At 41.6% G+C, this 16,772-nt stretch overlaps 1 protein-coding gene and 1 long non-coding RNA gene across 2 annotated transcripts in view; one reads left to right on the top strand and one right to left on the bottom strand.

The window, feature by feature from the left end:
• The window catches only part of LOC145429373 (uncharacterized), a 323,103-nt gene that overhangs the window by 277,678 nt on the left and 28,653 nt on the right, over positions 1-16,772 (top strand). The window lies entirely within an intron of this gene.
• On the bottom strand, positions 3,356-5,629 carry LOC145429371 (uncharacterized). The gene is made up of 2 exons (XM_080302695.1): positions 4,792-5,629; positions 3,356-4,664 (listed from the first exon to the last, which is right to left on the bottom strand). Exons 1-2 carry the CDS (start codon positions 5,113-5,115, stop codon positions 3,993-3,995), a joined length of 996 nt encoding a protein of 331 aa, XP_080158821.1. The 5' UTR covers positions 5,116-5,629; the 3' UTR covers positions 3,356-3,992.

The following is a 16,772-nucleotide window of genomic DNA, read 5'->3' as shown; positions in this document are numbered from 1 at the left end:
GATGGGAGTCTGCAGCCAATCACCTTCTCAGCAGAGCGCACAACACGCTGCAGTCTCTGTTTGTCCCTGATAGTGGCTCCAGCGTACCACACGGTGATGGAGGAGGTGAGGATGGACTCGATGATTGCAGTGTAGAACTGCATCATCGTCCGTGTTGGCAGGTTGAATTTCTTCAGCTGCCTCAGGAAGTACATCCTCTGCTGGGCTTTCTTGATGACGGAGGTGATGGTGGGCTCCCACTTCAGGTCCTGGGTGATGGTGGTACCCAGGAAGTGGAATGAGTCCACAGAGGTGATGGGGGTGTCAGTCAGGATGATGGGGGGGAGTGGGGCTGTGTGCTTCCTGAAGTCCACAATAATCTCCACTGTCTTCTGGGCATTCAGCACCAGGTTGTTGTGGCTGCACCAGGACACCAGACGTTCAACCTCCCTCCTGTAGGCAGACTCATCCCCGTCAGAGATGAGCCCAATAACGGTGGTGTCATCTGCAAACTTGATTAGCTTGACAGACTGGTGGGTGGAGGTGCAGCAGTTGGTGTACAGGGAGAAGAGCAGAGGAGAAAGAACACAGCCCTGAGGGGAGCCGGTGCTGATGGTCCGGGAGTCCGAGACATTCTTTCCCAGCCTCACATGCTGCTTCCTGTCCGTCAGGAAGTCAGTGATCCACCGGCAAATGGGATCAGGCACATTCATCTGGGAAAGCTTGCCTCGGAGATGGTCTGGAAGGATGGTGTTGAAGGCAGAGCTGAAGTCCACAAACAGGATGCTGGCGTAGGTTCCTGGGGAGTCCAGATGCTGCAGGATGAAGTGTAGGGCCATGTTGATGGCGTCGTCTACAGACCTGTTGGCTCTATATGCAAACTGCAGGGGGTCCAGGAGGGGGGCCGTGAGGGTCCTGAGATGGGAGAGAACTAGGCGCTCAAAAGACTTCATGACCACAGATGTCAGAGCCATGGGTCTGTAGTCATTTAGTCCAGTGATCCTAGGTTTCTTGGGGACAGGGATTATGGTGGAGGACTTGAAGCAGGCAGGCACATGACATGCCTGCAGTGAGGAGTTGAAAATGCCAGAAAACACTGGGGCCAGCTCGTTTGCACAGTGTCTGAGGGTGGCAGGAGACACGCCGTCTGGGCCGGGAGCTTTCCGAGCATTCAGGTTCTTAAACTGCTTCCTCACATCTGCTTCATGAATATGAAGAGTTGTGGTGGGAGGAGGTGGTGTGAAATCCTCTTTTGTGTGGGGTGAGGAGGGGGGTGTTGTAGGTGAACAGTTTGAAGGTGGTGATGGCTCTATGGAGGGGGGAGAGGTGGGGGAATGAGTGTCCAAAGTGCCTCTATTGTTGGGGCCGTTGGAGGTGTGAAGGCTGCCTGATGGCTCGTCAAAACGACAGTAGAAGTCGTTAAGGGTGTTGGCTAAGAGCAAGTCATCAGTGGAGTGGGGGGTTTTAGGCTTGTAGTTTGTGATATTCCTAAAACCTTTCCACACAGAGGCCGAGTCATTCTCTGAGATCTTCTGCTGCATCTTCTCAGAGTGCTGATGTTTAGCAATGTCCACTTCTTTAGTGAACCTGTACTTGGCCTCTCTGTAGCAGTCCCTGTCTCCGCTTCTGAACGCCTTTCTCTTTTCCAGCCACAGCTTTTTGAGTTTAGGAGTAAACCAGGGTTTGTCATTGTTATAACTCACCCTGGTGCGTGATGGCACAATGCTGTCCTCACAGAAGTGGATATAGGAGGTGACAGTGTCCGTAAACTCGTCCAAGCTGTTAGAAGCAGCCTTCATTGTGTCCCAGTCTGTAGACTCCAGACACGTGCGAAGCTCCTCCACAGCCTCGTTGCTCCACAGTTTTTTAGTCCTCACGACAGGTTTGGAGAGCTTCAGCCTCTGTCTGTACGTGGGGATTAGGTGGATCATGACGTGGTCAGAAAGTCCGAGTGAAGCGCGGGGCACCGCGCGATAGGTCCCGCTGATCGTGCTGTAACAGTGGTCTAATGTCCTCTCCTCTCTGGTCGGGCATTTAATATACTGCTTGTATTTGGGAAGCTCATGGCTCAGATTGGCTTTGTTAAAGTCCCCAAGAGCAATGATGAGAGAGTCCGGGAATGTCCGCTCCATGTGCAGTATCTGCTCCGCGAGTGCGCACTGAGCTGCCTGCGCATCTGCGTCAGGCGGGATGTAAACAGCGGCCAGGATGAATGAAGCAAACTCCCGCGGAGAATAAAACGGTTTGCAGTGGATAAAAAGATATTCCAGAGAGGAAGAGCAGTGCTGAGCAATCACTGTCACATCTGTGCACCAGCCACTATTGATGTAGAAGCAGAGACCTCCACCTTTGGACTTACCGGAGAGAGCGGCCTGCCGGTCCGCGCGCAGCAGATGGAAGCCCTCCAGCTTGAGCGCGCAGTCTGGGATGTTCTCACTGAGCCACGACTCTGTAAAACATAAGACACAGGAGGAGGCAAAGTCTCTGTTCATGCTTCTCATCAGGACCAGTTCGTCAATCTTATTCCCGAGTGAGCGTACATTAGAAAGGAAGATCCCAGGAAGAGCAGTTCGCAGTCCGCGTCTCCTCAAACGCACGAGTGCGCCGGCTCGCTTCCCTCTCTTTCGGCGTCTCGCTTTCCTGGTCAGAGTCAGCAGTAAATCTGCCGCAGATGCGACAAATATTGGAAATAAATCCACAGGCGTTGTAGTCCTGTAGTTAAGGAGCTCTTCTCTGGTGTACGAGTATCCAGAGGAGTGCCCAGACACAGAAGAAATGCACAAAAACAAAACAAAAGTAACGCACTGAAGCACCAGGGCGACCATACGCGGCGCCATCTTGGTTCTTGGTTCGCCCACTTTGCGCCAGAAAGAGGAAACCGGCGGATGTCACGCTAAACAACAGCAGCACATTTAAGCTTGATCAGCTGTTGTTAAAATTTATTTAATATTAATTTCTAGTAGCTGATGTTTGCTGGAGCCACAGCTGTAAAAGCTGCTGGTCATGATATTGGTTTGGGAAACATGAAGATGAAACCAGGAGATGTCCTTACTGAATCATCAGAGCTGAACAGGTGATGGAGAAACAGATTTACCTTTTAGGTGACATGAATGAGTTGAAGGGAAGTTATGAACTGTTTCTGAGAGACAAATAACACCAGGATCCTTTTTTTTATGTAGCTGACAGTTGGTAACTGTGCAGGGGCGGGTCTAGCAAAGTTTTGCCAGGGGGCCAGGTAGGGCATTAACAGGGAAAGGGGGGCAAATAAATACTTTCTTATTCTCATTTAAAATGTCTCGCTTTTATTAAATAATTATCTGAAGCTTACAACCAAAGTTTTTATGTGATGTAAAATGTATAGAAATCACACATATAACATCGAAGCAGCTGGAATCCATAGCTGTGCGTGTTCATGGAGCTCGCATTTTCGCCTGCTGGACATCACTACCTGACAAGTTTAACTGTCTTCAGAACATTTCAGAGGCCTTGTTGACAGTATTTGGCTCTACATATCTGTGTGAGCAGATTTTCTCTCACATGAGTGTCCTCAGGTAGCCGTCTGAATGCTGGACACTTGGAGACCTGTGTCTCTGAGTGGAAGACAGAAGATCAGAGTATATTACAGTTTTTCTCGATTGCTAAAACACATTTCTTGAAACTACGCCTCATATCCTCACAACAGTAAACACAAATCCATAACATCTCACTCAATTTCCCAAATATCCTATTTTCAGGTCAAAATAAAGCTCTACACTCAAAACTATTCACTCTTGCTGAAAAACCAAACTTTGCCCTCAGACATCAAACACAAGCCCTCAAAAACACACACACTACAACAGAGTTTTGCACACTGGTACAATTAATTCAAAACAATAGTTCCAAAACAAATAGGTTGCTTATGGTTCTCCCCTTCAAAACCCTTGTCACATGATAAACACAAAAGACACAACCAATGTATGTACAGTGGCACATTGTCATTCATGTACTATACAGTACAACACACACCAGAAACATTATCCCACCTCAGCATCTTGTCTTTGGTCTGGGTCAGGCCAGAGAATCTCATCCACATCACAGGCTATATTGGCCCCAGCCAGGCAGCGGGGGTAAAATCCTCTTGCATGCCTGATCCACCCCTGGCATGCATCTACTGATATGTCTAGGCAGGCCTCTTCCATGGCCTGAAGGAGGTGAACACGGACATAAGGTTCTCGGTCATACACTTTCCACCGCCATGCCGAAAATAACTCCTCTATCGGGTTTAGAAAGGGAGAGTATGCAGGCAGAAAGATATTAGAAAACCTTGGGTTATTGGTAAACCAGTCACGAACCAGAGCAGCGCGATGGAAGCTGACGTTATCCCACACAACAACGTAGTGAGGCTGCTCTGGCTGTGCTGGTTCCCTGTAGTCCAGCTGGAACATATGTTGTCTTAAACCATCAAGAAAAGCAAGGAGAAGCATAGTGTTATAGGGTCCTAGTACGGCATGGCGGTGGAGTACCCCTCGTTGGCTGATGGCTGCGCACATAGTGACATTCCCCCCACGCTGACCAGGGACATTTACAATAGCCCGATGGCCAATTATGTTCCTCCCCCTTTTCCTTCTTTTGGTCAGGTTAAAACCTGCCTCATCCACAAAGATTATTTCATGGGGAACAGGCCGTCCTTCAATCTCAAAGATTCTCTGCAAAACACATAACACAGTAGAGTCAATCGGTACCCTGAACCACAGTTCAAGAGTGCTGAAATGGCAGCATAAACTGCCATGCTGTGATGGTACACAATACTTTATACAGTATCAAAACTCATACCTGAACATATTCCACACGTTGGTTTTTCACTCTGTCAGAGTTTCGTTCGAAAGGGACTCGGTATGCCTGTTTCATCCGGAATTGATTCTTTCGGAGGATGCGGTCAATTGTGGAGAGGCTGATGGCATTTATGCCTCGAAAAAGATGATCATCCTCAATCACTCTCCTTTGAATCTCTTGCAGGCGGATTACATTATTTGCAATTACCATGTTTACAAGTTCCCTCTCTTGCTCCTCCAACAAAAGCCTTAACCTGCCTCCACCAGGTGGTCGTCTCTGTGTCCTACAAAAATAGAAGCACTCATTACTGTAACTGTCACACATTCATTTTACAGGCAAATAATGGAAACATACTCAAGACACATAAGTTCAGTAACTTAAACGTTACTGTACAAAGCAGTCTTACTGCAAGTACACCTACCTGTTTTCCTCCCTGAAGGTTCTGATGATGGAGGCAACAGTGAAGCGACTCAAATTTAGTTGTACTCGTTGCCCAGCCTCCCTCATAGTCATCCCATGGACAAGGACATGGTCAACTAAAGTGGCTCGAATTTCATCCGAGACTGACTGTCTTCTTGCCCTTGCTCTTCCCCTTCCTTGTCGCCGTCGTTCTCCACCTCCACCTCCTTCACCACGTCCTCCTCCTCCTCCACCTCTCCCTCCTCCTCCACCACCTTCCTGTTGTCCTAGACCACCTCCTCCTCCTCTTCCACTACGTCCTCCTCTTTCACCATGTCCTCTTCCTCCACCACGTCCTCCTCCTTCACCACGTCCTCCTCCTCCTCCACCACCTTCCTGTTGTCCTAGACCACCTCCTCCTCCTCTTCCACCACGTCCTCCTCTTTCACCACGTCCTCCTCTTTCACCATGTCCTCTTCCTCCACCACGTCCTCCTCCTTCAACACATCCTCTTTCTCCACCACGTCCTCTTCCTTTGCATCTCTTTGGATCCATTGTTTCAAACCTGAATGAGCTGACTTTGGCCCTTTTATCTATCCATCGCAGGTTCTGATTGGTGTGTGCTAAATTTTGACTCCTAGTGTTTCCACCTAGTTAATTGTGTGCTAATTGAGCTCAAGCTATGCTGACTTAAGTTAACATTATTGCATGCTAGTGCTTTCTAAATGACTACATGGTGTAAGCACTGTAAAATGTAGGGATTTGTGTGTAGAGTTTTGCAGTAACAGTTCACCAAATTTGAGTCATGTGTCAAAGCAGGGAATAGTGTTTATAGTTCAGGGAAATGGGTGAGCTTTTTGAACAATAGCGTTACGGTTTTGAAATTTTAGTTTAGAGGCCTGGTTATAGTGTTTAGGCAATCGAGAAAAACTGTAACAAAACATGCCATATTGGCCCAGTTTATTTTTTTTTATCATTGTTGTGAGGACACCATAAATAGCATTTGCATTTTCTGTTGTACAGTCCATTTGCTGTTATGGAGTTCTTGTTATGGATAAAAAGTGTCTTTTTTTTGTTTCAAAATAGCTGATAACTATTCGCTGATAGCTGCCAACATCTGCGAACAAATATAATTCTATAAAAGTGGTTCTATATAGTGTGTAACTGTTAATATAGAGAGTTATTAAATTTATTACTAATGCAATCATATGGCACACTGACTTCTGAGGAAATTTTAAATGGCACTCCTCATCAGAAAGGTTGCCTACCCCTGGCTTACACAGTGCGTTGGATATATTTATCGGTCACCTAAGGTTATAAAATAGAGAACTCGTTGGTTGGACCAGTGACTAGTTTTATTTATTCGTCTGTATTTATGCCTTCCATAACAATGGTTTTCAATTTCAGCCTGAGCTGCACTACCATACTAAACAGCATTCATTTTAGACAGATAGAAAACATTGTGTTATCAGGACTTTTAGCCTTTGTGCAAACAACCCTTTTAATTAAGACTGCTGAGTTGTGTTCCAACTCTCATATTTGCAGATAGATGGGGATGGGTGAAATAGAATATGCAAGACAGAACAAGAGAAAATGAAAAAAAGAGAGAGAGAGACAAAGGAATGAGACCAGACCAAGTGTGGACAATAAGCATCACATTCTGCTGCCAATAAAAAAAATGTCTATTTTCAGTTCCTATACCACTTTCAGTTCCTATACCAGTCGGTTCAATGGAGTCAGTATGACAAATTGGTGAAAGCTACTTATCAACTAAAATTGAACTTAGAATCAAACTCTAACACTGAAGCAAAGTGCAACAGGTGAGCGCCAAAGTACCCCCATTTTGGATATTCTCAAAGCTGGCACACACAACCACTAATAATGTATTGACAATTTTAAGTAACCATACTTTCTAGACCAAAGGAGGCTCACCATGTTAGGACAGTAAAATGTGTTAATTAAATGCTACAGCAAAGAAAATAGCCAACTGTTTAAACAAATGCATGTCTTTAAAATACTTTTTAGTGAGCAGAAGTGGTTATAGCTACCCGACTGTTTTCCAATGCAAGGCTCATAGGGAGATCCAAACAGAGGGCTTTTGAATCAAAAGTAACAGCTGTGACCAACAGCTTTATGTTTGATTATCCCATAGAGTCTAATGGATACTTTGTATTGCGAGCTTTTGTTAATGCAACTATTTCGTTCACCAAATCGTGTTTACAGTGCTGTATTTTCATTCTTAAGGATACCTCAATCAATGCTGTGTGAATATAGTGAAAAGAATGTCAAAGTAAAGAAAATCCTTTGAATAGCTGACAGAAAGTGACAGGGTCAAACTTGCAGAAAAAAAATGCTTTTATACATTTGGCAGATTATGCTGGTTTAACACTGTGAACGAATAACTGAGCGTAAATATGATTACTACTGGCCTTTATAAGATTTGTAAACAGATTTTAATTAGATTCATAAACAGTAAGAGCGTGTGTCGGGTAATTTGGGTCATTTTTGGAAAGCAGGCCTTCCTGCTAGTGGAGGATTCACCCTGAAGAGAAATGCACACAGCTGCCGTGAAGACGAGAGGAAGGAATCCGAAAAGCTCAGCGAGAAAAGTGGGTGGACTACGTGGCAGATTTTGGTATTTTTGTTTTAAAAGCAGATTTCTGAAGACCTTTTTCTTTGTGTTTCTTTTTTGAGGAAAGTCTGTGGTGCAGCACAGAATAACAATCAACACAATAAGTCTGACATGTTAGTTATTTTTTCAGTTTTCACAAAGAAATAAAAACATTTTTGCCACTATAATGCTTACATTATCTTTTTATTAAAGGAAGAAGTGGTGATTTTCAAGAGCTTAAAAATAAAAATAATAAAGCTGCAGAGGAAGCTGCCTGTATGAAGAGTTAAAGTGCCAATGAGGTCTTGCTAATGGGTTGGAGAGTTCACGTTGAGGTCCACATTCTGTTTCAGTTAAAGACTAAAGAGTCATTGTATTTGTGGTGCCTCTTTTTCAGTGACACCCATGATTCTCAATAGTCCTTTATTGAAACGTATTCACAATGGTCACTATAAATACTGGTCTGTCTTTGCAAAAGTAGCTGCATGTGAACTTATTGCATTCATATTTCCACTGGGGAATCTCCTCCTTGGTTCCAGAGCTGCTAATCAGTCTCTCTACTTTACAAGACTTCATCTTTCTGAGTGCATGTGTGTGCACGTGTATCCATGCACGCGTAAACAGCCATCTCCCTCAGACAGCTGCTCCTGAATAAACATTGTTTACTTCCTAATCGAGCAGGGAGAGCACTGAGGGCCTGAACTCTCACTGTTACCACAAACACATGCACAGACATGCAAATACACAGATAAATGCAATATCACACACCTTCATAAACACTGACAAAAAAGAAAGCACACAGGTATCGGCCTTTTTAGCTATAATCATATACATCCTTCATGCATTAGACAATAAAGGTTTTTTGTTTTGTTTTGTTTTTTTGCTTTTTAATGTAGCAATATCAGCGATGAAGGATGTGAAAGATAATTCCATAAATGGTATCAATGGTGCGCTACCCTTAAAATCATGAATATGCAAATCTCCAATGTTTAATTTATTGATTTATTTTATTTTTTTAAGACATTCACTGAGGGATACGTGGTCATACTTTAACAGACACACACACACAAACTGGCACACACATGCCCAAACACACATATCCTGGCTGGTGTTGGGGGAGCAGGACACACTTGGTTCTCCTGCAGGAACAGATGGCATGAACTCTGGAGGGATGATCACAGGGAGGATGGAGGTCAGGAACCAGCAAGGGAGGGAGGAAAGAAGAGGGAGGGGGCAATAGCTAGAAGAAATGATCAGAGTCTGCTGAATGGCAAGATAGGAAATATAAAGAGTTTGCAAGGAGGGGTGATATTTGGAAAGAAAAACCACGATCAGAGAGAAGGGCAAAGGTCCGCAGCCATACAGGAGTGTCAAGGAAAGCTAAGCACAAGAGCAGGAAAATGGAGGAAGTGAAATAGAAAGCTAATTGCAAGGGAGTAGGAGGTAAGAGGGAGGAAGCAAGCAATCTATAGAGATAAGAAGAATGGTATATTCAGAGGAGGGATGATGGCTGGAGAGAAAATGGGTATAAGGAAGGGCAGAGAAACTGAACAGTGAGCATGGGTTAAATAAAAAGATATAGGTTCTCTATAGATAAGGCAAACGACTGGAGACAGCATAATTATAAAAAATGGGTAAACGGATGTGAGAAGGATGAGATAAGAATAAAGAATATAAAAGTCTAAAGATATTGATATAGCGGTCAAGTACACTAAAGATAATGGTGATAGTGAAGCTGGAGATGTTAAGGTAAATGGAAATAAAACAGAATAATATGATTAATCTGTAACTTCATAACATTACATTTGATCTCAATTGCCTCAAATGACAAGATTTGCCAAGCAAGTCAAAATTAACTTTATTTTTTACATTATTATCTTACTAATTCATCGATAATATAATTAAAATATGAAGAGTGTCTTCAACATGGTTTTTGCCATTCTACCATATGTTCTGTACATTGCTTTAAAATCAAGCAAGGACTGTGTCAGTCCCTAGACTTAACTGGATTTAATTTGCATTCAATTTCCAGTTCTGGGAGCATTTAGTGTTGTATCTGTATGTGATGTGGCTACCTGTAGACGCCTCGAAATAAAGGCCTTTAAAAGTTCTAGTAAGGTCCCCAAACATCATCATCCTGAGGTTATAACAGCAGTGAAATATAGTTTGTTTAAAAGCCACATTGGGGGTTGATGGTTGGGTCACTAGCTGTGTCTGACTTATGCACATTGCAGGCATGCTGAACCAATCCTTACCCGCCCCGCCATTCAACAGCCCTAACTTCCTCATATTCATCTCTCTCTCTCCTAACTCTAATCATGGCCTTGGGGCTCAATGAGCGGACGGCTGAGGTTAACACTCCCCGGAGGAAAGAAGTGAATTGTAAATGAGGCAGAGGTGAAGATGTGCGGGTGAAACAAGCAGATAAAAGAGATGGTGAATGAAGCGGATGTGTGGAAAGAGTGGCTTTAAAAGAGATTGACACATGGGAGAGAAGGAGAGGGAAGGAGAAGCAACCTGAGAACTCTTACATGAGTCAGTTATGATCTTCTTTTCCTTACTTCTCTAGCTTTCTTGTTGTGGCACTTCACCTTTGAATAAATATTTTGATCACTACCAAACACTACTCCACAAGCAAAGTCATCTGCTATCACTTTTAAATGAACACACATGTATAACCGAAATCAGAGATGTATTTGAAAAGATGGGAATTATTAATGCCTATTTTTCCAAAGGAAAAAAATGCATCGAATTATTATGTAGATGCATTTTTTATAGTACACGTGCATGAATGTGCTTAAATTACTATGTGAGCACAGGATTTTTCCTGATCAGGAATGATTTATTATCTGGACTGAGTTAAGAATTGTATGTGAAAGCTTTTTTTAGATGTGTAAGTGACATGCTGTTTCGATAATACATGCATGACTATTCCTTCTCTGTCTGCTATACAGTTTAAAAGCATGACTTTATCTATGGTATTTTGTTCTTTGTGTTCCCCCAAAAAATCATTGAATAACCTACATTAATGTCAAGAGCGATATAGACAGGCAGAGTTTGTATTATTTCATATTTTGCTAAACTGATACCGTTGTGTCACGGTCCTGGGTCTTGTGACCCTGTATTTTGATATTCATTGTTTATGTTTAAATTAATTTAGTCATCTTAAGCTCCTAGGTTGCTCACTTTTAGTTCCTTGTTTATTAGATCCCTTTATGTCATCAGCCCTGTGTTTAAGTCTCCCTTGTTGGTTCGTGTGTCTTAACCTGTCATGTGTCATGTCTGTGTGTCCTGTGTTGTCAAGCACATGTCATGTCTGCATCCCGTTATGCTCCTTGTTTCTATGTTCATTGTGCTTAGTGTTACTTTTCCCTGTGGTGTCATGATATTATTCTAGTCAGCTGTTTCCCCATGTGTTTCCCCTGATCGCCTCCTATGTATATTTAGTCTATGTGTTTTCTTTAAGTCTTTGTCAGGTCATCTGTTTGGTTTCATGTCTAGCCTTGTCATGTCTCAGAGTTCTTTGTACTGATAAGATTCCTGTTTGGTTTATAGTTGCATGTACCTGTTCAGTTTCATGTCCGTGGCTCTCGTTACAGTTTTCATAGTTATTTAGTTATTTCCCACTTTAGGTTTCAGGTTAGGGTTTGCCCTGTTCGCTCTTGCATTGTTTTTGCGTTTACATTTCGTCAGCCAAATAAATGGCTCACCTTTTGTTTAAAACTCAGTTCTGTCTCCTGTGTCTGCATTTGGGTCCCACTATTCACTCAAACACACATTGATTATATGTTGAATTAGCTATTAACTCTTCCAGTGGAAATATGCCAATCAGTGGATTATTTTGATCCTGGGGAAACCAAGTATTGTGCATATTGGGAAGCATCTTATTTTGAAAAGCTATCAGACTGCTTTTCTTTGTTCTAAGAAAAGTCATGTAATTCTACTGTAATTATACTAAGTTGAAAAATCAAGTGGTGATTTCATTTCCATTTAGTATACTGTATGACAAAGGATTAACTTATCAACCACGTCTAGTTTTAACATGGGTTGGAGGCTTTTCTCCCCACAGTTCCATTATAATTTCTTTTCATCATTAATGTGCTTCCCCATCCATCTGCCACTGTTATTTTATGCTCATAATTAAGGTCAGATATCATGCAGTGAGTATAGTGAAAATGTTTTAGTAACATGGCCAAATGTGGCCTCGGGCCTGCAACCTGTGTTGATGGTACATGCGTTAGAAGCAATGAATGATCTCTTACACACACAAACACACACTACTAAATGGGACAAAATAAGATTTTATCTGGCAATAACCTTTAATGTTTATTTATTTGTTTGTTTTGGAAATATAACGTTAATAGCATTGCAATTTTGGGGGGTTGTGGATATTTCTATGGGGACAGTGTGGCTGTATGTCAACATTATGATAAAAATCCATATTAAAAATCCCCTGGGGCTTTAACAAACAGCGCTGCAAAAGAGCAAAATCTACCAGTTCTATTTTTCTTTAGCAAGAAAGAAAAAGAGAAACATCTGAATGTGGGCAGAGATGGGTGATTCCTAAAGCATGTGATGAATAAAACACAGAGTGCTCAATTGCTTATTGCTGAAGAAAGAAAGAAATATGAAACTAATATGAAGAGAATTCACATTATCCCTGTTTAAATTCCTGCATCTGGAAAGATTTCTTTTTAAAGATGGGTCCTGTGTGGATTCCCATTCTGCTGACTTAATATTAGTTTCAATGTCCAGTGGGAAACATTCTGAAAGTCAGTGAATTAAAGACAAGATATTTTGGCTTCAGCGAATTTGATATAGCTAACACTATAGCAAAATATAAACCAGTGGGGACATTAGCAATTTTTTTCTTACTCCAAATAAATGAGTGGAAAATCCATTTACCAGAATCTCGATTCTACAACTCATTATAACATCCAGGCATAAACCTTCCAACTCATCATATGTAAAACAGGCCACATTCAGGGCTTAAAAAACTGCCTAAAGCACTCAGTTTAAAAAATAAACACATTAACAAACGTGCTATCAAACATTATCTCCTTGGTTGCCAATATATCCTTGTCAGCTTAAAACACTTCCCTGAGGGCTAGATGCACCAAACAGAAAGCTGGATATGACTTCCTGAATCCCCCCAACCCCTATAAACACAAAGAGGTTGAAGTTCAAAGGTCAGAGCTTGTCTCTGCGCTAGTACCTCATTGACTGGGACATGTTTGGTTCAGCTGTGCCCCAGGGCTTTGATTTCTATGACCTGATATGCAGTTAAATATCCTTCCTCTACTCTAAAACCCACCCTTTACATCCTGTCTCTCTACACTTCTTCCCCATAGCAGCCCTCAAGCTAAGCTATGTCTAATTTAATTAGTCACATTCACCTTTTTTGCTTTTCTTTCTCCGCTTCTCTTTTGTCTTTAAAACGGGGTTTCTTCAATGTAGTGATTCCCCTGCCCCTTGCTGACCTAATTTGCTGCTGCTTGAGCGTTAATAATGCCAGAGGAGTTGCCGCAAACATGCAATAAAACAATAACATGAAAATTTAGCATTTAGAAAGTTATAAGCTGCTGTGATCATTTTCCTTTCTAGACATGTTTTGGGTGCATTTTTTTTTTTTTTGGTGAAATAATAAGAACTACACATGAGTAACAAAAGAAAGGGAGATCAGTCACCACAAAGATGTGTTAACTGTGAGTTTGGCAGGATGCTGGTAGAAGCAAAGAAAAGTGTGTGAAAGAGAAAGCTAACCATCCACCTGTCTGTCTCTGGTGCCCACACAGTCTGTCATTAACAATAACCCATCACTCATACTGAGCGAATTCACACACAAGCATACACAACAAACAAAATAAAGCCAACTCATTTTAGATGAGAGACAAATATGTGAAAAGCTTTTTTTAAAGTCACTAAAGCTCACTTTTCTTCCCAATATGTGCCCCTTCTGGCAAATCCCCAGTCAACACAGTGACATTCCCACGCGATATTGAAAAGGTCTGGAAAACAAAAGGCTCTGCCAGTCAGACTACTTATTCACTGGCTCTGACATCTATTGTTATTTGAAACCGCTGTCAGACAAACTAGTCAACACACATGCATGTGCACGCACACACACACAAGTCTGCCTAATCATCTGACAACAAGGAACCTATTGTGCTGTGTTATGACTTTGTAGAGCAGCCCACCACCCAGAGGGAAGAAGCACCTCCGAATCAAAGGCTTACACTGGCCTCCAAGGAGCCGGATATCACAAGCCTAGCATGTGAGGTTAGAGGAATACAGATGTAACCACAGATCATGTTAGTCAGTTGAGACAGTTTTCCTCTTTTCCCCGCTATCCTTGACCTTCATCAACTGCCAGATGGACAAAAAGGATATTCAGGAGTCACTGAAGAATGTTTACATGGATTCTTTTTAGCTTTTGTCAAAAAGAAAAGTTGTGTTGAAATAATAAACCTTAAGTAAAATGCTAACATATGTAAATAACTTAATGTCATTGGTCATGTTTACTGAACGGGAATTTGCTGCTGTGGATTAATGTTGCAAAAAATGACGGATTAGTTATCAGTTGCTTAGTATTCTATTTAGTCTCATACAGTCAGCAGTGACAAGAAAAATTGGAAGATCAGCACCAACATAACAATGGAAGGAAGGATCTGACTTTCAAGTAGCTACATTCAGAATGAGTTGCTGAAGATGATACTCTATGGCATACCAAGGGCATCTTTCAAAAGTAAAAATGTTAGACTTACTGATTAATACTCCCACTTGTAATATTATCAAGAATATTGGGCAGTTAAAAAATTACTGCTGATAGTAGTCTTACATTTAAATCATACGCTATATTGCCAACACTCACCGATCCAGATTATTGTTTTCGGGTGTTCCTATCACTTCCAAGGACACAGCTGTATAAATTCAAGCACCTAGGCATGTATAAGGCTTTTACAAGTATTGCAATATTTGTCAAAGAAAAGATCGTTCTCAGGAGCTCAGTGGATGTCAGTGATAGGTTGCCATCAGGACGTAACAAGTCCAGTTATTACATATAGTGTATGTGGGCTTGAAGCATCTGTCAGCCTATTTGTCCCATTGATCATGTTGCTACTAATAAATTCTGTGTGGTGCAAAGAGCATAGCCAGTAGGTTTCCAAGACACCAATTGTAAAGAATGTTATTAATGACCCTTTATGTTAGTTATTTTATTTTAGAATTATGGTAATGACCCATCTATAAAATTAGTAAATGCCATCTCTGTCATTTGAAATTCTTGCCTGATGAATGAGCAGTGAGAGACACATTTGAAATATTCTATGAGGTTTTAGCTTAAACCCTATCCATGTCAGTGCCATTTCTTTTGTGAGATCTTATTAAGATGACAAGCAAAGAATGCCAGCTAAAAATGTTCAGCTAAAAAGACCTTTACAAAGATTTTCAGAGGGTGAACAATGAAACGATATTTGAAGACAATATTATTACTGTCATCACTAAGTGGTGTAAAGCTATGTTAGCTGCGTCTAGCTACAATAAAATAAATTTGTTTTACCTCTGAAAGCCAATTTGGGCACTTCCTGTACCATAGAGAAGTTTTACTGAAGTGTCGGGAGTGCAACAAGTGTTCTTTGTTCATTTTCTTTTTAAAAATCGGCCCATCCTGGACCATACACAATGAGGAGTGAGGGAAGACTGGTTGCTATGGAGGTCATGGAGTTGACAGCTTACTCAACCCAGGTCTGAAGTCAGGGGTGTTTTAGCCCCTTTTGCCCCCCAAAATTAATCAAAGCACCCCCAAAGATTTCTTACTTTTTTTGACAGTATTTGCTGTGACACACTACTAAAAATATAAAAAGCATGCAGTACTTGGTTGAGAAGTAATGTTTTACCCCCCCCCCCTCCAAAAAAATGGTTTGTTCCAGCTCGCTTCTCCCCTACTCTGGCTCTAGCGCCCTTTCTGCAGAGCGAACGTGGCTGAGACGCAGCGGAGCGGAGGTGTGAGTGCCTGGCTTAAAACAGGACATGTTAGCTGCATTTAACCTGCAGTTACTCTTTATATAGTTAGGTACAGTGGCTTGCAAAAGTATTCGGCCCCCTTGAACTTTTCCACATTTTGTCACATTACAGCCACAAACATGAATCAGGTTTATTGGAATTCCACGTGAAAGACCAATACAAAGTGGTGTACACTTGAGAAGTGGAACGAAAATCATACATGATTTCCAAACATTTTTTACAAATAAATAACTGAAAAGTCGGGTGTAAAAGTGTAAGATCAAATGATCCATCAATAAAGAATAATGTTGGATCAGTGTTTCAATAAATATATCTTTTATTAGATGTTCATGTGGTTTGGTTATTTGCCTTTTGGTTGAAAGTACACTGACAGAGGACTTTTTTATTAGTGATCTTAATAGTGTTTTGTTTTTTTTTTTCATATTAATGTAATTAATAACTAATGACGCATGCCGGGCCAAAGCAGAGAAGGATGTTTGCAGTGTCGTGCATTATGCCTTGACGACTGAACTATGGATGAGCAGAGATACGCAGCCCTACATGAGCAACTATCCATTTCATTAACAAAGACTGCACCCTCTGCGCTCGCTGTTTACCGACTGCGTACTTTGCAAATGACCACAGGTCAGGTGGTATATCGTGATATATATCGTTATCGTTATATAAAATAATTCATATCGTGATAAATATTTTGCCATATCGCCCAGCACTACAGGAAATAGTGACAAGCAAAACAGAAACCGTTAAACTGCTTGAGAGAGTTGGCCACCAAAAGTGATAGACACATTTGCCAACCTCAAGGTGAGGCGAAATAGGTTAAAATAAAATAAAAAAATCTGCAGAGCCATAGTAGTATCTGCAATAAAGATCTTTTCATACATAGTATACATTGTACCATAGGCAAAGCTGCCTTTTTTTTTTAATTAATATTTTGTACATTTGTACATTT

Source organism: Astatotilapia calliptera, chromosome 6 (assembly GCF_964374335.1).
Source record: "Astatotilapia calliptera chromosome 6, fAstCal68.1, whole genome shotgun sequence".
Classification (NCBI taxonomy): Eukaryota; Metazoa; Chordata; class Actinopteri; order Cichliformes; family Cichlidae; genus Astatotilapia; species Astatotilapia calliptera.
This window is presented reverse-complemented; position numbering and strand designations above follow the sequence as displayed.